Source organism: Plecotus auritus, assembly GCF_963455305.1.
Source record: "Plecotus auritus genome assembly, chromosome: 6".
NCBI classification, from domain to species: Eukaryota; Metazoa; Chordata; class Mammalia; order Chiroptera; family Vespertilionidae; genus Plecotus; species Plecotus auritus.
In genome coordinates, this window is record NC_137773.1 from 2,704,972 (window position 1) to 2,730,652 (window position 25,681).

The 25,681-nt window shown below is 45.9% G+C and overlaps 1 protein-coding gene across 3 annotated transcripts in view; it reads right to left on the reverse strand.

Annotated features, from left to right (window-relative positions):
- Positions 1-25,681, reverse strand: part of RNF216 (ring finger protein 216) — a 119,136-nt gene that overhangs the window by 13,445 nt on the left and 80,010 nt on the right. For all 3 annotated transcript variants that reach the window (XM_080675807.1, XM_080675809.1, XM_080675808.1), the window contains exons 14-15: positions 15,646-15,743; positions 6,644-6,866 (exon numbers count right to left, since the gene is read on the reverse strand). In XM_080675807.1, coding sequence (XP_080531933.1) covers positions 6,644-6,866; positions 15,646-15,743 — 321 coding nt within the window. The remainder of the gene's footprint in view (positions 1-6,643; positions 6,867-15,645; positions 15,744-25,681) is intronic.

Consider the following 25,681-nt stretch of genomic DNA (forward strand, 5'->3'; position numbering starts at 1 on the left):
TCGTGGTCGCTCCCACTCTGTCTTTGTTTCTCGAGACAAGATGGGGCGGGGGGAGGAATACTTCTCGGGAGCTGCAGCTGAAGAAAAAGAATCCCATTCCCCCACCACGTTCCTAGAGACGCTCAGCCCCCGTCGCTCCCTGGATGGGGCAGAGGAGTGAGTGAGCAGGATGGCACGTCCTGAAGTTGTCACAAAGGCAGCGGGGGGCACCTGGCCCAGTGCGCCCGCTGCGGCTGCACCTCCCTCCACATCCCGCCCGCAGAAGATGGCTCCTCTCTTTACAAGCCTCCTCTTGCTTTCATGGTGTTTCCTCAGCGGTGCGGAGGGGCGGGGGGTTTATTAATAAGCCTTATGGGGTCACAGAGCTGTGGGTAAGAGCAGTGCCTGGGGCCTCACCCCAATGTTGACCAGTGAGGAGGCTGTTCCTGCTACGCAGGGACCAGGTTTCCAGAGGACTCACTGCTTTTCAAAATGGGTGGCTCTGTGGCCAGCGGCCCCATCTGCTGTGCTGTCACGGAGGCGCCTGTTACCCTGACACCTCTTGTCAGGCCCATCCAAGATGTTCTGCACCGAAGACTGTGGCTTACAAGACCTTTTCTTGGGCTTATAAAATACTGGCTGGAACTGTGTATTTAAAAAAATTCTTCTTCTTTTGGTTAATCCTCACCTGAGGATATATTTTTTTTCACTGATTTTTAGAGAGAGTGAAAGGGAGGAGGAGAGACTGAGAGAAAGAAACACTGATGTGAGAGAGACACATTGACCGGTTGCCTCCTGCATGTGCCCAGCCAGGCCCAGGGATGGAGCCTGCAATGGAGGTACATGTCCTTGACCAGAACAGAACCTGCGACCTTTTGGTCTGAAGGCCAATGCTCTAACCACTGAGAAAAACTGGCTAGGGCTTCTAAGTCTTTGCTTTTTTATTTTATTTAAATTGATTTGAGAGGAAGGAGAGAGAGAGAGAGAGAGAGAGAGAGAGAAACATTGATGTGAGAGAGAAACATCTATCAGTATCAGTTGCCTCCGGCGCCTACCCTGACCAGGCATTGAACCTGCCACCCCCTGGTACACAGGATGATGCTTCAGCCAACCGAGCCACACCAGCTGGGCTGAACTGTATATATTTTTTAAAAAAATGTTTCTTATTGATTTTAGAGACAGAGGAAGAGAGAGGGAGGGAGATTGAAACATTAATGGGTTGCCTCCAGTCCATGCCCTGAGAGGGGATTGAACCGTCAACCCAGCTTTGTGCCCTGACTAGGAATCAACATGGGACAACACTCAAGCAACTGAGCTATACTGGCCAGGGCTGAATGTGTTTTAAAGATCCTTGGATTAATCTTTAAAAATGGGGAGAGTCCACATTAAAATACAGATTTCCGGCTCTCTGGAAAATCTGCAGCCATGGTAACGGAATAGAATCTCAACGGGCAACAAGCTGTGGGAGCTGTGTGGGAACAGCCCACACGCTCTCCTGTGTGCCACGGTCCCTACCACACCCTACTGTCTCCTAGACCTGCCTGCTTAATGCTCACCAACCACTCATGTTACTTCTCGCCCCTGGGGAACGGGTCTGTGACCCCCAGCTGCATGCAGTTTGTATTTTATGTGTAAATCTTGCCATGCTTCCCCCGCCCTCCATGCTTTAAAACACAGATATACAGCATTGCTTTTTATAGCTGTACACTACACTAACGTGAGCATCCGGCTGCCCACCACTGTTACTTACATAGGGAGAAATAAACCTTTACCTTGTAGAAGCCACTGCTATTTTTGGGTTTTCTGATATTCACAGACAAAATGATCCTTACTTACTAGTAAAATAGGGATTTTTACTGATTTCTAAAAAAAAAAAAAAAAAAAGCCCTGGCCGGTTTGGCTCAGTGGATGGAGCCATCGGCCTGTGGACTGAAGGGTCCCAGGTTCGATTCCGGTCAAGGGCATGTGCCTTGGTTGCGGGCATGTCCCCAGTAGCGGGTGTGCAGGAGGCAGCTGATCGATGTTTTTCTCTCATTGATGTTTCTAGCTCTCTATCCCTCTCCCTTCCTCTCTGTAAAAAATCAATAAAATATATTAATATATATATGTGTGTATATATATATTTTAATCACTGATTTCAGAGAGGAAGGGAGAGGGAGAAACATCCATGATGAGAGGTGATCATTGATTGGCCACCTCCTGCACACCTCACACTGGGGAAGAAGCTCATAACCCAGGCATGTGCCCTGACGAGGAATCAAACCAAGACCTACCGGTTCATAGGTCGATGCTCAACCACTGAGCCACGCCAGCTGGGCTTTACTGATTTCTTTTCTTTTTTTTAATCCTTTCTTTTTATTTATTTATTTATTTATTTTTTATTTTAATAAATCTTTATTCAGATTATTACAATTGTTTCTCCTTTTTCCCCCCATAGCTCCCCTCCACCCAGTTCCCACCCCACCTTCTGCCCTTACCTCCCCACTGTCCTCATCCATAGGTGTATGATTTTTGTCCAGTCTCTTCATGAACCCCCCATACCCTTTTCCCCCTGAGAATTATCAGTCCACTCCCTTTCTATGCCCGATTTTATTATATTCACCAGATTATTCTGTTCCTCAGGTTTTTAATTCACTTGATTTTTAGGTTCACTTGTTGATAGATATGTATTTGTTGTTCATAATTTTTATCTTTACTTTTTTCTTCTTCCTCTTCTTTAAGAATACCTTTCAGCATTTCATATAATACTGGTTTGGTGGTGATGAACTCCTTTAGCTTTTTCTTATCTGTGAAGCTCTTTATCTGCCCTTCAATTCTGAATGTTAGCTTTGCTGGGTAGAGTAATCTTGGTTGTAGGTTCTTGCTATTCATCACATTGAAAATTTCTTGCCACTCCCGTCTGGCCTGCATAGTTTCTGTTGAGAAATCAGCTGACAGTCATATGGGTGCTCCCTTGTAGGTAATTAACTGTTTTTCTCTTGCTGCTTTTAATATTCTCTCTTTGTCTTTTGCTCTTGGCATTTTAATTATGATGTGTCTTGGTGTGGTCCTCTTTGGATTCCTTTTGTTTGGGGTTCTGTGAGCTTCCTGGACTTGTAAGTCTATTTCTTTCACCAGGTGGGGGAAGTTTTCGGTCATTATTTCTTCAAATAGGTTTTCAGTATCTTGCTCTCTCTCTTCTTCTGGCACCCCCATAATTCTGATGTTGGTACGCTTGAAGTTGTCCCAGAGGCTTCTTACACTATCTTCAAATTTTTGGATTTTTTTTTTTTGCTTTTTGCTTTTTCGGTTGAGTGTTTTTTGCTTCTTTGTATTTCAATTCTTTGACTTGATTCTTGTGTTCCTCTAGTCTATTTTTGGGTCTCGGTATAATATTTTTTATTTCAGTCAGTGTATGTTTAATTTCTAGTTGGTCCCTTTTCATATCTTCGAGGGTCTCGTTATATTTATCGGCCTTTTCTAGGATATTCTTGAAAAGCCTTATAACCGTGGTTTTGAATTCTATATCCAGTCGTTTGTTTTCCTCCATTTCTTTCGTTTGTGATCTGATTCTTTGATGCTGCATTTTCACTGCTTCCCTGAGTTGGTAAGGTAGCTTTGTGTGCTAGGTTTCCAATATGGCCCAGTGGGTCTGCCTCCCCAGTTAACCTGAGGTGGACCCTCTTGGTGCACCCCTTTGTGGACTGTGTGTACAGCCTTGTTGTAATTAAGTCTTGATTGTTGTTGGTATCACTGGGGAGAACTGACCTCCAGGCCAGTTGGCTGTAAGGATCGGCTGTGTCTATGCTGGGAGAAGTTCGGTGCTGGAGACAGCCTTATAGGATTAGACTTGCCTAAATGCAATAGCCTCTGTGCTCAGCTTGGATGGGGCGGAGTCTCAGGGCGGAGCAGACAGTCTTGGCTTCCCATCAGCCGTGCCCTTGCGCGCATGTGCGCGCCTTCAGACCTCTGCCTTCCCCAGCTCCCGAGTCTCTGCCCGGGAGTCCAGACTCCCCCCACAAGAGCGTGGGTCCCCAGGGGCTCGCCTGGAACTGGGGTTCACTGCAGTCAGAACTGGGGCTCAGTGCAGTCAGGCCTCTGACTCCCTTCCACTAGGGAAAGCCTGTGGCAACCTCTGCAGCCTTTGTGCGCACTGGCACGCGCGCGCCTTCAGTCCTCCGCCTTCCCCAGCTCCCGAGTCTCCGCCCGAGAGTCCAGACTCCCCCCACAAGAGCGTGGGTCCCCAGGGGCTCGCCTGGAACTGGGGTCCAGTGCAGTCAGAACTGGGGCTCAGTGCAGTCAGGAGCCTCTGACTCCCTTTACTGATTTCTTATTGAGTCACATTACTCCTTAGGTATTAACATATTAAATTATCTATATCACATATATGTTACAATTTCCCCTTGTTTCTCAATCCACATGATAGCCAGTGTGACCTTGAAAACTTAACTCAGGCCAAGTCACTCTCCTGTAAGTCCGGCAACAGCACCCACCGCACTCGGTGAGACCCACCCACAGCCTGGTCCTTTGCCCACCTCCCTTACGTTCCTTCCTTAGCTCACCACCTGCAAGCCACACTGGCTATTTTGGTCCCCAGGCTGAATTTGTTTTATTTCCTTGGCCCGCCTTGCTGCTGCTCCTCCTCCCCACACAGGTCTCCCAGATCACTCTGAGGTTGCCCTCCTCCTCCAGCTCCTGTCCTTCCCTATCACACTACTCTCATTATTCCTACACAGCACCCACTACATGAAGGATTCTTGTTTTAGACTGTCAACTTCATGAGGACGAGGCTTTTCTGTCAAACTAGTCCTGGCAACAATGAATAGTTAAGAACAAATCTATCATTTTCCTAGCAAATTGTAACGGTACTTTTTTCACATTAAGTTCTTATGGGTCTATTTCTGGTGTCTATTTTGTTCATTTGATCTAGCTGCCTATTCTTTTATCAGCCTGTATGGTGTTTTTTTTCTAAAGTATATTTTTATTGATTTCTGAGAGGGAGAGGGAGAGATAGAAACACCAATGAGGAGAGAGATTGGCTGCCTCCTTCACGCCCCCTACTGGGGATCGAGCCCGCAACCCGGGCATGTGCCTTGGACCAGAATTGAACCTGGGACCCTTCAGTTCACAGGCCGCTCTATCCACTGAGCCACACCAACCAGGGCAGCCTAGATGGTTCTAATTAGTTTAGCTTGATAGTAAAAATTAGTCTTATTTTCAAAATGATAGGTAACTTTTCAAGGAAAAATCCTACTGAATTTAAATGGGAATCGCAGTAAACTTCCAGATTACTTTGGAGAGAACTCATCTCTCTGTAATACCCAGTCTCCTCTCTGAGGGACAAGATGCTTCTCCATCAACCAGGTCATCTTCTCTTGTCTCAGGTGAAAGCTGAGGAGTGACTGGCTGTCACTGGGCACCCCCAGGGGCTTTGGTGCCCTTCCTCAAGGCTTTCCATTTGCCCAGCCAGCAGGGTACTCACTGTTAGGCTGAATCACTTTCTGGTAGCCAAGCCTTCTCACATGTCACATTGCTATCCTTATAGATTAACTTACAAAGGACTGTGATAGTTTTAAATTTAAAACTATTTTAAGAAGAACTGATACGTTTTTAATGTAAAACTATTTAAGAACAGAGCACATTTGTCCATATGTTCAAATCTCTTTCTTGTCCTTCGATATGGTTTTCTTCACATTTCTAACGAAAGTTCATTTCTAGGGTATTTTATGATGTATATTGCTACTGAGTGGCATTCTGTGTATTTATTTTGTATCTAGCCTTGTACTGCTTCTAATAGCCTTCAAGTTAATTATTTCGTCTTTTCTCAGGTCTAACATGGTAGATCTGCTTTTTTTCTTTACACATCTAAGTGCTTACAACAGAGTCTGACACACGTGGGTGCCCAATAAAAACATTAGCAATTATCTTCTCCAATAGCTGTACCTTTTATTTTATTTTATTCTCTTAGCTAATTGCACTGACTAGCAGTTCCAGAATAAAATAGTGGTGACAGTCTTACATTTGACTTTTTGGGAATGTGTCTATGTATTTCATTATTAAATACATGCTAATGACTGCTTTGAACTATGGACTTTAAAAATAAAATATTAAGTAAAGCATCTTTCTAACACTATTTTTTAAAGCTCAAAATCAAGACTGGATGTCTGATTTTAATTCAATGTCATTACCATCTAAAGCTATTACATGACAACTTACATTAAGAGGTCATTAATACTGAACCATCTTGCATTTCTGGACCCATCTCACTTGCTCATGGTTTTTATTTGCTGGTATTTTATTTAGAGAATTGAAAACCTATAGTCATAAGTAAAAAATTGTAGTTTTCTTTTCTTGGGTTATCTCTGTCACATGTTGGTATCAGCATTATTCAAATATTACGTAAACTTTTCCTCCTTTTCTATGCTCTGAAACATTTCAGATGGCATAAAGAATTTCATTCTCTAAAGGTTTGAAAGAATTTGCTCATAAACTGTTTGGGCATGCTGCTTTCTGAGGAGTAGCTTTTTTTATCACTTACGCAATTTTCCCCTGTGGTTACTGGTCTACGTATTTCCTATCTTTTCACGGGTCACAACATGTCATGATACATCATATCACCTTCCTCATTATATCATCTCACTGATATTCCCCCCCCAGTGTGACAGGCAGCCATGCGTTCACTTACAGTGGGGTCGGTCCAGAGAGAACATCTGGAGCACTCCTGGCAGGGGGCTCCTGGAGAGCGAGGGTGCTGGCAGAAATGGTCATACCCATTGATGGATACTCGACAGAGGTAGCACATCTGGGCCCCGCAGCGGCAAGACATGCGGTTGCAGCCTTCGGACTTGATGAGGCCCGTCCCACATTTATGGCATTTTCTAATGCGAGCAGCCGTCATTTTCTCTTCACTGAAAAAAGAACACGTGATTGGAGACACCAGGGAAGACGAAGAAGAAAGACAAGTATGGTTATTCCGTGTGCCTGCCTAGCCCTCTTGGTGACAGGAGGGAAAAGAGCCCATGTTTTGGACCGGAGAACTGGGTTCTGCTGATCAGTTGCTGACCTTCAGTAAATTACTCAATTGACTGGAGACTCAGTTTCTTTTTTTTTTTAAAAATATATTTTATTGATTTTTTACAGAGAGGCAGGGAGAGGGATAGAGAGCTAGAAACATTGATGAGAGAGAAACATCGATCAGCTGCCTCCTGCACACCTCCCACTGTGGATGTGCCCGCAACCAAGGTACATGCCCTTGACCGGAATCGAACCCGGGACCCTTCAGTCCGCAGGCCGACGCTCTATCCACTGAGCCAAACCGGTTTCGGCTGGAGACTCAGTTTCCTCATTTTTAAATTGGGAAAACACAACTTTCTCGTCGTGTTTTGAGGATTGCAGGCAAAATACAAAGTACCTTAGCACAGTGCCAGGCACAGAGCACTTAGAAAACGACAATCTATTTGTTATCAGAGTCTCTGCAGTCTTAAAACGGAGAGAAAAAACTCAGGGTTTTCGGAAAGGATGCGTTTTATACACACAAAGCTGGGTAACGGAAAGCCAGTAAGCCTAAACCTTAGTTATAGTCCCATCTTGGGTTTTTAAATATTTGGCATGGGGGTGGGACAGACACAGCTGGGGGTAATCCAACAGCCAATGGAATCCCACGTTCCCAGACTCCCTGGCGGCGAGGGGAGGGGAGAGCACACATGTGACTCGGTGGGAAGCCTGCAGGGCTGCCTGTTTCCAGAAGCATGTTAGCTGCTGTGGGAGGGCAGGCGACGAGGGTCAAAAGGACAGGTCTTGGCTCTTTGTCATGAGCTGCCACTACTGAGCCAAGCTTCTTCCACGATGCTCTGTTCCGAACACTTGCTACCTTGGCCGATAATTCTGTGTGTGCCTGTCTTCCTTACTGAGCTGAGTTCCTTGAAGGGAGAGAGCAGAGGCCGGCCTGGCATTACCAGTATGGTCTTGACAGGAAGGTGTTAAAACGCTTACTGAGACTAGGCAAGGGCATGAAGGACCCCAAAAGTGGCCAGCCCTGCAGACGGGACTCACCCCACTGCTCCAAGCACCGATGACTGGAACCACCGGGGGAGGACTGATTTGGCCTCTCCTGAGGCTGAGAAAACGCAGCCCTCGTCCCCCACTGCTCCAGGTTTCCTGCTAAGTAAGGCAGCCACGGGAGCCGGGGCAGGCAGGGTTTTCATTACTGACAGTTTAAGACTGCGTGGTCGTGTGCTCCTTAGAAGCCAGACGTTCTTTAAAAACAGAAAAACGCACCAGGAAATTGGCTGCTATTCATTTAGGTCTAATTTTTGAATGACCCAAAATGAAGAAAGTCAGACTCTGGCTTGAGAAGAATTTAAACCCAGTTCAAGTTACAGAACAAATGAGTTCTACGTTTTGCTGAATAGGAAACACTGTCAAGAAGACAAAGTCTAAATACAGTGCATTTATTATTGTCAACTAAATAATACAATACACATGTTCATTATTTCTGTTACTGCGCAACTGTGAGGACACCTGTCAATGCTTCGTGTTAAGACTTACAAGGTTCTAGTGAAAAAATTTCCAAGTTGAAATGCTGGGACCAAAACACAATTGCAATTTTCTAAAGCACAGACTTTCTGTGTCAGAGCACCCTGGAGACTGAGGTGTGGCTCTCAGCCCCCACACTCTGGTTGCTGGGCTGGCTGGCTTATTCCCTGGGGAGCTAGTAGGCTGTAGTGTGGGAGAGAAGTGACAGAGAAGAACCAAGGTTACACAGTCCTTCCTGAAGGTTTGGAAAGAGGGTGCGTTTGCTTACTCTGTTTCACCACACTGCCAGCCACCAATGTGAAATAATAGCGGGTGTGGCGAGGGAGAAAAGACACTCGTAAATGGACAAGGAATATGTACAGGTTGAATGCAACTCAATACTGCATGAATATCCATTCGAGTCCTTTGCTTTTGCAGAAGAACAGTAGTAGGTAGGGCCAAAATGGCCTTGTACCGAAAAGGATTGCCATTATGGGACTGGTGACCACCTGCCCAGCATATAAAAATGCAACTGGAATTGGGGTCAATCTGTGGATTCTTCTGGAAGGGGATTTGGCAACTAGATTCTAAATGAGGCAGGAAACAGCCCCACAGGACGTGCTGCTGTTCAGAACAGGAAGAGAGGACCGGGTTGCAGCTGTCTGCTGACCTCATGCTCAAACAGGAAGGCTCGCTCCCTCTTCCACACACCAGCAGAGCCCCTACGATTCTCTGCCTCTTTTCTCGCCGCCATTTAAATACGCTGGGAACTCCACTGTGCGCGCTCTCTATTTCTTGGGCACATGCTATTCAAATCTTAAATGGCTTTCCTTTGGGAGTGTGTGTACATTTTTTTTTCCATTTAACTTCTTTATTGTTCGAAGTATTACATCCGTCTCCTTTTTATCCCATTGACCTCTCCCCGCCCACTCCGGCCCCCCAGCACATGCCCTCACCCCCTAGTGTCCGTGTCCATTGCTTATGCTCACACGTATGCATACAAGTCCTTTGGTTGATCTCTTCCTCTCCCCGCCCCATACAACCGTCCCCTGCCTTCCGTCTGAGGTTTGACAGTCTGTTCCGTGCTTCTCTGTCTCTGCAACTATTTTTGTTCATCAGTTTATGTCGTTCATTATATTTCACAAATGAGTGAGATCATGTGATATTTCTCTTTCTCTGACTGGCTTATTTTGCTTAGCATAATGCTCTCCAGGTCCATCCATGCTGTTGCAAACGGTCAGAGTTCTTTCTTTTTTCCAGCAGCGTAGTATTCCATTGTGTAGATGTACCACAGTTTTCTAACCCACTCATCTGCTGATGGGCACTTAGGCTGTTTCCAAATCTTAGCGATTGTAAATTGTGCTGCTGTGAACATAGGGGTGCATATATCCTTTCTGATTGGTGTTTCTCATATTTTTTATTGTAGTAAAATACAAAAAAAGTGACTGTTTTAACCATCTTAAGTGCACAATTCAGGAGCATGTAGTATACTGCCTAAGTTGTGCAACCACCCAGCTTTATACCTATTAAACATCCCCTTTCCCTCAATGGCTAATCTGCTTTCTGTCTCAATGGCTGTGTCCATTCTGTACACAGGCAATCATCCACGTCTACGGACATTTCATATAAATGGAGTCATATAAGATGTGCCCTTTTGTGACTGACTTCTTTCACTTAGCATGTTTTCAAGATTCATCCATGCCGCACCGAAGGGTAGCAGGTTCGCTCCCTGCCCCTGTTCAGGGTGCATGCAGGAGGCAACCAGTCCATGTGTCCCTCTCCATCTGTGGGCCTGAGACCCTAAAGAAGCACGTTACCTGCTCCTGAAGCACAACAGGACAGGTATAGGGTAATAGTCACAGATATTCTGGTTCAAAAAGGGAGAAAATGGAGGGAAGAGGAGTCACTACCCCAATCTCTTTGGAAATGCAGCCGGGCAAACGCCTATTTCAGACTTGAGAATCCTCCTCTGTGGTTTGAGGCTCTGTGCTCTTGGCTCAGGGCTCCACTTTCTGAGCAGCCCCTTTGAAAGAAAGGTAGCAGATGCTTGCAGCTGAGCAGTTTTTAATCAGCCTGTTTCCTGCTTGGAGGACGTTGGGGGTCTGACAGACTTCTTTCATTTCATACTCCGTCTTCCAGTCCAAGCTGGCAGTGTTTCTGCTGATGTGAAATTCTCAAGAACCTTGTGAGTCTTCCATTTGTGTCACAGGAACTCATTCCATTAGGCACGCAGCGCATTTACAGGTATTTCCTAGATAACCCCACCTCTGTTTCTGACTTCTGCTGAGATGGCTGAGGGGTAATGCCCTGGTTTCCTAAGCTGCCTGGTTAGATTGCGAGGCTCTGTGAGCCACTCGCTCAATCTCTTCAAAGAGCCTTTGTATGACAATACTCTAGACATTCTGAACATATCCTTGTTTTTTCTCTAGGGTATGCTTTTCCTGACAGCAAGCCCATCCACTTTAGGGTCTTCTCTCATCTGGATAGGATGAGAATTTCAGAAACAATGACATCCTGTTCCTTTTTGTTAGTAGCTCTTCCCTCAATTTCTCTCTTTCCACTTGCATTTACCTCTCTTCAACACTATGCAGGACACACATTAGCTAAGCTTTCTGACATTATATAGTAAGAATTCCCTATCCTCCAGTATTTTTTTTTTCTTTTTTGGTTTATAGCTTTAATATAGAAAGAGCTCTTAAATATTCTGAACTCTATGTATGACATATATATTAAAAAGACTCCTTTATCAGTTTGTCATTTTTCTTTATTATTTACTTTCTTTATTGATTAAGGTATTACATATGTGTCCTTATTCCCCCTTTGCCCCCCCACTCATGCCCTCACCCCCCTGGTGTCTGTGTTCATTGATTAGGCTTATATGCATGCATACATGTTGTTATTTTTCTTTTAACTTTTTAATAGTGTTTTCAATTTTGTAAATTAAAATATAAAAATACCGTGTTCTTCAGTATTTGGTGTTTGTGTCATTTAACAAAGTCCTAGCCCATACCAAGTTTATATGCAATACCTGCCTATATTTCCTTCTACTACATTTGTGTTCTCCCTATCTTTAAATATAAAGTTTCTAAACTACCTAGAGTGAGGGAGGGATCCATTTTTAAAAACAAATGGTTTTTCCTCTTCGCTGCATCTACTGGGAGGGTGAAGACCATTCTCAGCCAGCAGACTGTGGACAGCCCAGAAAATGTGGACATCGCTCTGAAGGGACGCACAGCTACTGTGAAGGCCCCAGAGGCACCCTGCGGAGGGACTTCAACCACATCGATGGAGAGCTCTGTCTCTTTGGAAGGAAAAAGAAGAGGCTTTGGGTTGACCAATGGTGGGGAAATAGAAGGGAAGTGGCCACAGTTCGCACTATCTGCAGTCATGTACAGAACATGATCGAGGGTGTTACACTGGGCTTCCGTTACAAGATGAGGTCTGTGTACGCTCACTTCCCACCAACGTCGTTATTCAGAATGGTTCCCTTGTTGAAATTAGAAGTTTCTTGGGCGAAAAATACAACTGCAGAGTTCGGATGAGGTCAGGCATTGCTTGTTCAGTATCTCAAGCCCAGAAAGATGAGTTGATTTCCAGTTGCCACTCGAATATTTCCTGATGGCCGTCGGATTCCAGAAGGAGGCCTTCCTGTCAACCCAATTCCACCTCGTGAAACAGGGTGAGCTGCTGCTGAAGGTTTGTGATTACTGGCCATTGTCAGTTCACTGCAACCATTGCCGGCACGGAAGGAGGGAGGTCGCCAGGCTCGGGGAAGCCACCCCCTGGAGTAGCCGTCAGCCCCACAGAGGTGACCACCACCTGGCGCAGCTTTCCAGGGCCCCGTTTTCCTCCCGTTTCCAATAACAGGTTCCCATTTCCTCCGGAGTCCTCACCAGCAGCGCCTTTAGTGTCCATATTTCTCCTAACAGTCTGCTGATGGTGATCTAAGTATTCTCTAAGGCACTTTAGGTTTTGCCTAGAATGTTCCTCACTTCCTTCTGAGCCTCCAATTGTGGAGTTTCTAACGTCCATATTTTTACTAAATGTCTGTTCATGACAATCTAGGTTTTTTTGCTATAATACTTCTCGAAATTCTTCCAGGTTCTACCCATTATTGCCCAATTCCAAACCCACATGCACATTTTTAGGTAACCGTTACAGCACGGTTCCACTTCTGGTACCAAATTTGTGTTAGTTTCCTATTGCTGCTGTCACAAATCATCACAAATTTATTAGCTTATTCAATAATACACATGTACGATTTTATAGTTCTGTAGATCTGAAGGACAGCACAGGTCTTATCAGCCCAAAATCAAGGAGCTGGCAGGCTGCATGACCTACTGGAGGCTCTAGGAGAGAATCTGTTTGCTGCTCATTTGGGCTCTCAGCAGAATTCAGTTCTTTGAAGCTGGAGGGTCAAGGTCCCTGTTTTCTTGGTGGCTGGAAACGGCAGGTCCTTCCCTGCTTCTAGATGCCGTCGCATTCCTTATTCATGGCCTTCTTTCTCTATCTTCGAAGCAGCAATGAGAGGCTGCGTCCTTCTCATGTCTCTCTGACTGTCCATCACTGCATCTCCATGTGACCAGAGAAAGACGCTCTCTCTGCTTTTAAGGAGTCGTGGGATTAGAATGTTTACCTGGGGAGTCCAGAACAGCCTCCCCATCTCAAAGTCCATAACCTTCACCACACCTGGAAAGTCCCTCTCGCCGTGGAAGGTAGCGTATTCCCTGTTCACGGGTTCTGGAGATTGGGGCACGGACATTTTGGGGGCTTTGATGCTGCCCACCAAATCTGAGGTCAAGAGCAGCCAGGAAGCCATCTGCCTAGGTTTCAGATTCCTCTGTGCACTTACTACCCGGGGAGCCGCGGGTAAGCTGCCTGGGGCTCCGTGTCTCAGCTGTGTCATTTGTAAAACCAGCAAATAGTACTGACCTGTGATGTAGACTTGGAGACCTTTAACTAAAGTAACAAACCCGTTCCTTACCCTTCACACTTAGTGTGACGTAAAGCCCCCCAGCTAGAGACTACGCACGGAGTCTGCCTGGGAGCAGGCCATGGCCAAGTGACTCCTTCCAGACCAACAGGAGGAGCAAAAGGGGTACATCCACTTTCCGGATCACTACAAATCCAGAAAAGCTGCCTGCCCGGCAACTTGTCTCTCCCTCCTCACCACAGGCTGGAGTGTCAATGTGGCTGCAACCGTAGGTAATGGTGAAGCAGGAGATAGAGGAACCAGTGTCTCTGAATGACCTCATGCGACAGCTCTGCCCCACCCTCTGGCAAGGCTGAACTACTGTATGAGAGAAATAGACGTTTGTGTTTGTTAAGTCAATATATTTAATAAATTAACATCTGTAAAGCGTTCAGCCACATAAGGAGTGCTACACAGTAATGAATCTTATTACTGACTGCATTAACATGGATTCTACTCAATGTCACAGGCCACCAGTGACAGATAAAAGCAAAGTCCTGGCCGGTTTGGCTTGGTGAATAGAGCATCGGCCCGTGGACTGAAGGGTCCTGGGTTCAATTTCACTCAAGGGTGTATATCTTGGTTGCACGCTTGACCCCTGGCCCTGGTCAGGGCACGTGCAGAAACAACTAATTGATGTGTTTCTCTCAGATTGATGTTTCTCTCTCTCTGTCTCTACCCCTCCCTTCCACTCTCTAAAAATCGATGGAAAATTATCCTCAGTTGAGAAGTAACAAAACAACAACAAAAAAGCAACATTAGTACCATCTAACCTAATTAAAATGTTATTGCTTATTTATTTAGATAATAAGGAACCAACATATACTGAATTCATATATGCCAGGCATTTACTATGTTACATTTGACCCTGGGAATAGCTCTATGAGGCTGCAGAGATGAGGAAATGGAGGCTCAGAGGTTAGGTCACTTTTTTGAGATCACTTTAGACTGGAGTAGCTTGAGAACTTGTTCTCTCCACAATGTGCACTCCCCTCTCTGCCAAAAAGGCAGGTTAACGTGTAAGTGTTGCAAATCCTATCTAATAAAAGAGTAATATGCAAATTGACCATACCTCCGCTATACCCACCAGCCAATCAGGAGGGAATATGCAAATAAACCCAACCAAGATGGCTGCAGCCACAGAGAGCAGGAGGGAGGCTTGAGCTTCCCTGGCAATGAAGGAGGCCAAGCTTTCCACCTGCCCTTGCCGGCCCAGGCCTCCACTCAATGCTACAAAGTTTCAATTATAGAAGAAAAATCCCAACAGAAATGGCGGAAGCCACGGAGCTGGAGAGAGCAGGAGGCTAGGGTTGTCCGCGGCGATGGAGGAAGCCAAGCTTCTGCAACCCTAGCTTGCTTTGGCCTCTGCTTAAGGCTACAAAGTTTCAATTATAGAAGATAAACAAATCCCAACAGAAATGGCTGCTGCCACGGAGCGAGCAGAATGCTTGGCTCCACTCCAGGCTACGAAGTTTCAATTGTATTAGATAAATAAATCCCAGATCCCAGGGCCTCTGCTTGGGTCGCTGGGGGGCGTGGCTGGCTTGCAAACCACCACAGGCCCCTCGTTCAGGCCGACCCCCACCCCAATGGAACCCCCACCCTGATCCGGGACACCCTTCAGGGCAAACCAGCTGGCCCCCACCCATGCACCAGGCCTCTATCCTATCTAATAAAAAAGTAATATGCAGATTGACCATCACTCCAACACACAAGATGGCTGCCCGCATGTGGTCAAAGATCCTGCCCCCATGTGGACACAAGATGGCCACCACAAGATGGCCAGCAGGGGAGGGCAGTTGGGAGGAACCAGGCCTGCAAGGGAGGGCAGTTGGGGGCAATCAAGCCTGCTGGGGAGGGCAGTTAGGGGTGACCCGGCCGGCAGAGGAGGGAAGTTGGGGGTGACTGGGTCTGCAGGAAAGGGCAGTTAGGGGCAAACAGGCTGGCAGGGGAGCAGTTAGGCATCAATCAGGCTGGCAGGGGAGTGGTTAGGGGTGATCAGGCTGGCAGGCAGAAGTGGTTAGGGGCAATCAGGAAGGCAAGCAGGTGAGCAGTTGGGAGCCAGCAGTCCTGGATCATGAGAGGGATCCCAGATTGGAGAGGGTGCAGGCTGGGCTGAGGGGGAACCCCCCCCCCATGCACGAATTTCGTGCACTGGGCCTCTAGTTAGTCAATAAACCCCTCTGAATTATGCTACTCACATAGATGTTCGGTACTTGATGTCATCTTTTTCAGCCAGCTCTTCACAGGTGAGGCCATTGTGCTCTTTCCAGAGCCCCTGACACTTCCTACAGGTTTCCTGGGGAAAAAGCAGACACAGACAGCTCCTGGTGAGTAGACCCCGTGCAAGTTCTGCTCAACAATGGGGAGTGGGCACTAAGCTTCACGTGGCCTGAAGTCCTCCAGAGGCTCTCCCTCCCTCTTAGCAGGCACATTTCTGCAGACATCTCAATGGAAGAGGGAGAATTGTTAGAAGAAAGCATGAGACATTTTTCTCTCCTTGGATCAAAAGGATGCATTGCTTCCAATACCAATTTGTATAAGGCTTTCTAAAGTGCCAGGGGCCACCTGGAAAACCCCCACAAAAGACAGATTTAGGTTCTGGGTTTTTAAAAATAAAATACTGTGAGCTGCTTGAGGGCAGGGTCTGTTGGGGTCTTATTAATTTCTGCAACTCCTACTCCCAGTGTCCCGGTGTTGTCTGGCACAGAGCGCTCTCGTTGAACTGAGTTGACGAATGGTCTAAAAAGGATTACTAGGGGTCCTTAAGGGAGGCATTCCTCCCTCACAAACATGGAACAGTCTCCACAGCTTAACTTCATTTATAAAAAACATGAATTTAAAAATTACTATTTTATTCTAGGATCCTTTATAGTTTATAAACTGTCACATCAATAATGAGGATTTAAAAAAATTAATGCAATTTAATTAAATTCCCATCAATGGACATTATAACCCCAATAAGTACAGTAAGGAGAAGATAGTGTCAGTTTTAACTGGGGATCGACCTAGTCTGGGAGACAGTGAAGGCTTGAGGTGGGCCTGAGACCTGAAAGATGAGTCAGAGAGAGGAGAGGAAGACAGCATTCTGTTAGAGGAGCAAGCCAGAGAAGCTGGCGGGGAAGCTGGACGGCAGACAGTGAAAGTGGGGCCTAGAAGGGGTGATTATCAGTTTGACTTTTATCCTAAGAGCACCACGAAGGTGCCCAAAGGTGCTACGCGTGGAAGTAACATGATCAGTTTTGTGATTTTACGCGATCATTCTTCACGGAGAACAGACTGGCAGGCGGAAAGAGTGAAGCCTAAAGATAGTTAGGAAGCTATTAAAGTCACCCAGGAGAGGGATCAAGGAGGCCCACCCAGCCTGAGGGAGGCAGGTGAGGGCATGAAGGAAAGCTGACAGATTGGAGAGAAATTTAGGAAGCAATGACCAGTGTGGTGATGGGAATGAGGAGAGGGAGGTGTCAAGGATGTCACTCTGGTTTCTGGTTTGTGTAACACAAGGTAACAGCAACACAGATGGAGCTTGGGAACAGTGGGGAAGGCCTGGCGTGGGTAGAGAGAGGGCAGGCTTTGAGATCCGGTCTGGAATTTGATCTGGGTGGGGATGGCAGGGGCGACCTGTGGGACAACCAGCAGAGAAACCTGCCAGGCAGGCAGGTGGGTGTAAATGTCTAGCATCTGGGAGTGGCTGGGCTAGAGATCACCAGGAGACTCAATTGTATTTTCACATCAATTCTAGGAACATCTACCACTATATTCTCCACTCATTATTGAAGGTTTTCTAATATATATTGCTCAGATGACTCTAACAAGGCACAGAATAGTATGCACAGCATAGGTGCCACCATTTCTAGGTGGCGGGGGTAGAAGATAGTGATGTATAAAACCAACCGGAAAGGATACCCAAGAAATTGGTAATATGGCTGTCCTGAGTGGCTGGGAGGCAGGGCTGAGACTTCTCACTGTAGGCCTTTTGAATCTTATACTATATAGATGTACTATCTAATTAAAAGATAAAATTTAAAGAGAGAGGAAAATGAAATGGACTTTTAGGGAGCTGAGAACTTGAACAACCCTGTAAAAAGGCGGCAATCAATGCAATGAGGTGGTGGGGGTAGAGATGAGCTGATCAGAGATTCTATATTAAATGTTGTTGCTTCCCAAGCAAACAATTTTATCTGGTCCACTAACGACATCCCTGTCAGTAAACAGGCTAAGTCAACAGTGACTTAATTATTACACACCAAAAAGTAAAGCAGCATCAACCCCATTTTTATTTTATTTGTTAAAAAATATGTTTTTTAGGCATCCAAATTGCAAAAGAAGTAAAGTTGTCATTATTCACAGATGACATGATATTGTACATAGAAAACCCGAAAGACCCCATAAAAAAACTACTAGAATTAATAAATGAATTCGGCTATGTTGCAGGATACAAAATTAACACCCAGAAAACTATGGCTTTTTTATACACCAATAATGAACTCACAGAAAGAGAAACTAAAAAAAACAATCCCATTTACCATTGCAACAAAAAAATTAAGATATCTAGGAATAAATTTAACCAAGGAGGTAAAGGACCTGTACTCAGAAAATTACAGGACGCTGAAAAAAGAGATAAAGGAAGACATAAACAAATGGAAGAATATACCATGTTCATGGATTGGTAGAATCAACATCATTAAAATGTCCATATTACCCAAAGCAATCTATAAATTCAATGCAATCCCCATTAAAATACCAATGGCATACTTCAAAGACCTAGAACAAACTCCCCAAAAATTCATCTGGAATAAAAACAGACCCCGAATAGCTGCAGCAATCTTGAGAAAGAAGAACAAAGTTGGAGGGATCACAATACCAGATATCAAGTTATATTACAAAGCCACTGTTCTCAAAACAGCCTGGTACAGGCACAAGAACAGGCATATAGACCAGTGGAACACAACAAAGAACCCAGAAATTGACCCCAGCCATTATGCTCAATTAATATTTGACAAGGCAAGAGCATACAATGGAGTCAAGACAGTCTCTTCAATAAATGGTGCTGGGAAAACTGGACAGATACATGGAAAAAAATGAAACTAGACCACCAACTTACACCATTCACAAAAATAACCTCAAAATGGATAAAGGACTTAAACCAGTAAGATGGAAAACAATAAAAATCTTAGAAGAAGCCATAGGCAACAAAATAGCAGACATTTGTCGTAGCATTATCTTTACCGACACAGCTCCTAGGGCAATGGAAACTAAGGAGAAAATAAACAAATGGGACTACATCAAAATAAAAAGCTTCTGCACAGCAAGAGAAACCATCAACAAAACAACAAGAAAGCCCACTGCATGTGAGAACATATTTGCTAATGTTATCTCCAATAAGGGTTTAATCTCCAAAATTTATAGGGAACTCATACAACTTAATAAAAGGAAGATAAACAACCCAATAAAAAAATGGGCAAAGGACCTAAATAGACACTTTTCGAAAGAGGACATACAGAAGGCCAAGAGACATAGTATGAAAACATTAGAGGCCTGGTGCACGAATTTGTGCATGGGTGGGGTCCAGCTGGCCAGGGGCAGGGGACGTGGGAGGTTGGCGGACTGGCCCCGCCCCCTGGTCAAACTCCCGTTCCGAAGGGACAATTTGCATATTGGATTTTATTATATAGTATGCTCAAAGTCACTAATCATCCGAGAGATGCAAATCAAAACAACAATGAGGTACCATCTCACACCTGTCAGAATGGTTATCATCAACAAACCAACAAACGACAAGTGCTGGAGAGGATGTAGAGAAAAAGGAACCTTCTTGAGAAACCAAGATGGCAGCATAGGTAAACACCTACATTGCTGCCTCGCACAACAATATGAAAACTACAACTAAAAGACAAAACAGACACCATCCAGAACCACAGGAAAGCTAGCTGAGTGGAAATTCTATAACTAGAAGAAAAGAGGAAAGCACATTGAGACTCAGAGGAGCTGCAAAAGGCTGAGGTACGGAGACTCGTATGCGGAGAGGACGGGCGGCTGTGTGCACAGGGGGCTGAGTGCACGACTGGCTTTCTAAAGCGGGAGGGAGAAGGAAGCTCCCGACTGCACTGAACTCCAGTCCCGGGCAAGATGCTGGGAAACAAGACTCATTCGGGGGGAATCTGGACTGTCAGGAAAAGAGAAAGCACACTGAGACTCGGGAGCTGCGGAAGGCAGAGGTCCGAAGGCATGCACGCGCAGAGAGGACTGACTGCTGAATGCATGGGAGGCTGAGTGCGCAGCTGGCTTTCTAAAGCGGGAGGGAGACGGAAACTCCCGACTGCACTGAACTCCAGTTCCGGGCAAGTTTCTGGGAAGCCCGACTTTCTCTCAGAGGTGCTTACAGCAATTACCGAGGGACACTGAGACCCAGGGGCCTTATAGGGCAGGGCTGACGGGAAACCAAGGCTGTCTGCTCCGCCCTGAAACTCTGCCCCTTCCAAGCTGAGCACAGAGAGGCTTTTGCAATTTTGCAAGTCTTGTCTCATAAGAGTGTCTCCAGCACAGAAGTTCTCCCAGCGTAGACACAGCTGATCCTCACAGCCAATTGGCCTGGAGGTCAATTCCTCCCAGTGATACCAACAACAATCAAGACTTAACTACAACAAGGCTGTGCACACAGCCCACAAAGGGGTGCACCAAGAGTGTCCACCTCAGGTAACTGGGGAGGCTGACCCACTGTGCCCTAGAGGACACCTACCACACAAAGCTACTCTACCAACTCAGGGAAGTAGCGAAAATGCGGAGACAAAGAAACAGATCACAAATGAAAGAAATGGAGGAAAACAAACGACTGGATATAGAGTTCAAAACCACCGTTATAAGGTTTTTCAAGAATTTCCTAGAAAAGGCCAATAAATTTAGCGAGACCCTCAAGGATATGAAAAAGGACCAACTAGAAATTAAACATACACTGACTGAAATAAAAAATATTATACAGAGACCTAACAGCAGACTAGAGGACCGCAAGAATCAAGTCAAAGATTTAAAATACAAAGAAGCAAAAAACACTCAGACGGAAAAGCAAAAAGAAAAAAGAATCCAAAAATTTGAAAATAGTGTAAGGAGCCTCTGGGACAACCTCAAGCGTATCAACATCCGAATTATGGGGGTGCCAGAAGAAGAGAGAGAGCAAGATACTGAAAACCTATTTGAAGAAATAATGACAGAAAACTTCCCCCACCTGGTGAAAGAAATAGACTTACAAGTCCAGGAAGCGCACAGAACCCCAAACAAAAGGAATCCAAAGAGGACCACACCAAGACACATCATCATTAAAATGCCAAGAGCAAAAGACAAAGAGAGAATATTAAAAGCAGCAAGAGAAAAACAGTTAATTACCTACAAGGGAGCACCCATACGATTGTCAGCACCCATACGATTGTCAACAGAAACTATGCAGGCCAGACGGGAGTGGCAAGAAATATTCAAAGTGACGAATAGCAAGAACCGACAACCAAGATTATTCTACCCAGCAAAGCTATCATTCAGAATTGAAGGTCAGATGAAGAGCTTCACAGATAAGAAAAAGCTAAAGGAGTTCATCACCACCAAACCAGTATTATATGAAATGCTGAAAGGTATTCTTTAAGAAGAGGAAGAAGAAGAAAAAGGTAAAGATAAAAATTATGAACAACAAATACATATCAACAAGTGAATCTAAAAATCAAGTTAATAAAAAATCTGATGAACAGAATAATCTGGTGAATATAACAGAATCAGGGGCATAGAAAGGGAGTGGACTGACAATTCTCGGGGAAAAGGGGTGTGGGGGGGTGCGGGAAGAGACTAGACGAAAAGCGTACACCTATGGATGAGGACAGTGGCGGGGAGGTTAAGGGCAGAGGGTAGGGGGGGAACCGGGTGGAGGGGAGCTAAGGGGGGAAAAAAGAGGAACAACTGTAATAATCTGAACAATAAAGATTAAATTTTAAAAAAGGGAACCTTCTTGCACTTCTGGTGGGAATACAGACTGGTGCAGCCACTGTGGAGAACAGTATGGAGTTTCCTCAAAAAATAAAAAATGGAACTGCCATTTGACCCAGTAATCCCACTTCTAGGAATGTATCCCAAGAAAACAGAAACACCAATCAGAAGGGATATATGCACCCCTATGTTCATAGCAGCACAATTCACCATAGCTAAGATCTGGAAACAGCCTAAGTGCCCATCAGCAGATGAGTGGATTAGAAAACTGTGGTACATCTACACAATGGAATACTACGCTGCCACAAAAAGAAGAAATTCTTACCATTTGCAGTAACATGGATGGAACTGGAGAGCATTATGCTAAGTGAAATAAGCCAGTCAGAGAAAGAGAAACATCACATGATCTCACTCATTTGTGGAATATAATGAACATCATAAACTGATGAACAAAAATAGATACAAAGACAAAGAAGCATTGAACAGACTGTCAAACTTCAGCAGGAAGGCAAGGGGGAGGGAGGATTGGAGGGTGGAGGTAAGAGATCAACCAAAGAACTTGTATGCACGCATATAAGCATAATCAATGGACACAGACACTAGGGGGATGAGGGCATATGCCGGGGTGGGGGGGCGAGGCCAGGGGGAGGTCAATGGGGGAAAAAGGAGACATATATGTACTACTATCTGTAATGTTTTAAACAATAACAAAATATATATATATTTCTTAATGGAACAGACTGATGAATTTCAGAGGGAAGGCTGGGGTGGGTGGGTGGTCAGTGATTAACCAGGGAATTTATATGCATATATGGACACAGACAATAAAGTGGTGAAGGCCTGGGAGTGGCAGGTGCAGGGTGGAGGGGGTCAATGGGAAACAAACAGAACATCTGTAATACTTTCTACAATAAAGAAAAAAATGGTTTTTAAAATTGATTTGAGAGAGAGGAAGCGGGGGAGAGAAAGAGAGAAACATCGATATTAGAGAGAAACATGGATCAATTGCCTTCCATATGCACCCCAAACAAGAGGTGCCCTGATCAGCGATCTCTCAGTGCACAGGGCGACGCTCAACCAACTGAGCCACACCAGTCAGGGCTAAACCCCATTTTAAAAAAAAAATCCTCACCCAAGGAGTGAGGATATATGTTTTTTTTCTCATTGATTTTTAGAGAGAACGGAAGGGAGGGGAGAGGAGAGGAGAGAGAGAAAAAGAGAGAAACATTGATGTGAGAGAGACACGATTGGTTGCCTCCTACATGCACACTGACTGAGAGCAGGGATCATCGAGCCTGCAACCCAGGTACGTGCCCTTGACCAGGAATGGAACTTGAGACCCTTCGGTGTGCAAGGTGACACTCTAACCACTGAGCCACGCTGGCCAGGGCTAAACCCCATTTTTAAAAGACCTATGCCTGACTATGCTGGGAAACTGAAGGATAAACAACAGCTGGAGAGTAGATGAGCTGGTATCTGGATCCTAACCTTCAAACACTAACCTAGCCATCCGCCAGGAACAGCAGCTTGAAAACAACGCCCAGCGGTTAGATGGTGCTTTGCAGCATTCCCGGCGATCCAGTTATTAACTCCTGGGCCCGTCTTCAGAAGAGAAGAAGCCGCCGAAACCGGTTTGGCTCGGTGGATGGAGCGTCAGCCTGCGGACTGAAAGGTCCCGGGTTCGATTCCGGTCAAGGGCATGTACCTTGGTTGCGGGCACATCCCCAGTGGGAGGTGTGCAGGAGGCAGCTGATTGATGTTTCTCTCTCATCGATGTTTCTAGCTCTCTATCCCTCTCCCTTCCTCTCTGTGAAATATCAATAAAATATATTAAAAAAAAAAAAAAAAGAAAAGAAAAGAAGAGAAGAAGCCGTTTTCCAGGCGAGGCCCAGGCCCACGACAGCAAGATGACCTGGCCAAGCTGAGGGGTCACTGAAGCGACCACTCACTCCCACCACCGCAGTGGTCCTCCGGTAGCCCACGTGTGGGTTCCAGCCATGGCGCTTTTCACTGAAGGGCCCCGGGGCCCAGAGAATAAAACTAAAATGTCTTCTGAAGAGTCAGCTAGCTAGACATTGAAACCCCTAATTAAAACCAGGGACGCACACAGCAGGCCGGGTACATTTAACATGTGGAGCTTTCTCTTTAAAAACGCACCCTCTTCTAAACACAGTATATACTTGACTAAATTGTACCTCTTTCCTCTCAAGCACAGCTGGACTTTGTTCCTAGACTCAACAAACCGCTTCAACAATATTAGGCAGAAGAAATATTCTCCAACATTCCTAACATGAAGAACACATTCTTCAAAGTGAGGATAATGAGAAAGTCCCAAGGACCATTTGGAAGGCAGAGTACATGTTAATACGTAACGTCAAGACACGGAGGCCATGCATACCCTGCCCGCGTGCATGTTCAGATCAGGAGGAAGCAGCGGAATTCATCCTCACCCGAAGACATCAGAGAAGGCCGCTCCTGCCTTCCAAACGAGGAGGGCCGTGCACAGACTGGTTAACTGGCCAAGAGCAGCTGTCAGTCCATGTTCTTCAGGACATCAGAGAGATTTCTGGTTAAGTTTTAAGTTGCCCTTTAGTCCTCGAGATACATCAAGGTGTCCTGACTGTTCATTAAGGTCCTAACTTTCCTTATAAGGAAAACACTCCATAGCCCCCCTTCATTCATTTTTTGTTGCGTAAACAACATTTTATGGGTAAGGCCGAAGATTAAGTCTGGTTTCAGATGACCCTACCATGGAGCTGACATTTCTTCATAGAAACAGGTTCTTCAAAGACCAGCAGACACTGCCCTGGTCATCACCTCGTCCACACACAGCAAGGCCTCCTGCTGCTGGCAAAGGACCTGAGATGAGACTAAGGATTTAAGTCCCCAGACTCTGCCCTCCTTGCTCACCAGGCCTCCAGGACGCCTCTGACGGTGCTTGGCGCCCTGTGCCTTACCTGCCTGACTTGCAGCCTTGTCTCAGGAGTGGGACACAGCAAACTGAGAGCGGTGTTCTGCTCCACACAGCCTTTCTGACACAGTGGCGGCCGCACCCACAGAGCTGTGCATGTACTGCGCTCGACAGGGGAAGCCATGGCAGGGCAGCGAGCTGTGCGGGCTTGTCTGAGGGTGCTTTGGGGCCTGAAGAGGCTGAGACGAGCGGCAGGAGAGTTAGGCACAGCTGGAAGAGTCTATGAAAGCGATGAGGGAGAAGTCCAGAGTAACTTCTGGTTTCTAACTTGGGACACCAGTTGGGCTGGTGGAAACATGGATCTGGATCAAGGGATGCGGGAGGAGCAGCAGGTCTGAGTGAGGGTGGGAGGACAGGTGAGAACCTAAGTGCAGTAAATGTGGAACAGTGGGATAAAATCAGTCAGGGGTCAGAAAAGCCTGTCTGAGGATGTGACACTGAGGCTGAGCCCTGAAGGTGAGCAGGTGTGGGGGAAGGATGCTCTGAGCAGAGGGTGGAGGATGTGTGCCAGCTTTGGCGAGGAAGAGGGCCTGTCTCATTCCAGGAGAGCAGGGGAAGTTGGTGTGAATGGAGTCCAAGTGGCGGGGTGGGTGGGGGGTGAGAGTGGACCGTGGTCAATGCTGTGTGCAGGCACTGAGGCTGGAGAGAGGAATCTGGAAAGCCAGGCTGAGTGGGTGAAGTGAAATGATCTGATTCATTCTGGCTGCTGATGGCGGAGGGACGGCTAGCGAGGCTGTAGGATCTTGCTGGAACCCCCTCACAAGTGGCTAACTTCTAGGGGAACAAGCCCTATAGTCTGAATTCTATTCTTGGCCAGACTTCCTCCACAGCCCTCCACAAACTACTTCTTGAACGAAGCTGTGCCAACAGTGATCCTGGCAGGGCTGAGACCGGCCTGGGACTGGGGAAATGGCAGCTTGCCTATCTTTTCTTGTTAGGAATAAGAGGACTGCTTTTCTCATATGGTTTCAGATGGGCCTTTATTATTATTGTAAGATTCTTTCTCAATTTTGCTCTTCAGATGAATTTCTCACTGAATGTGCCTACAAGGGAGGACACATCTTTAACAAGCACCTTGAACTCTCACATCCTTCCCACTACCCCACAGTTCTGGCTCTGTCTGGGTTCCAGACTCAAACATCTTCTGGTACAGGGTGCTTTACATACACATCTCATTCCATCTTCACAAGCAACTCCACAAGGAAGTACTGGAACATCAGCCCCATTTTTAAAAATAGAATTTTAACAAAAAGTATGTTTTCACTGATTTTAGAGACAGAGAAAAGGAGAGGGATAGAGAG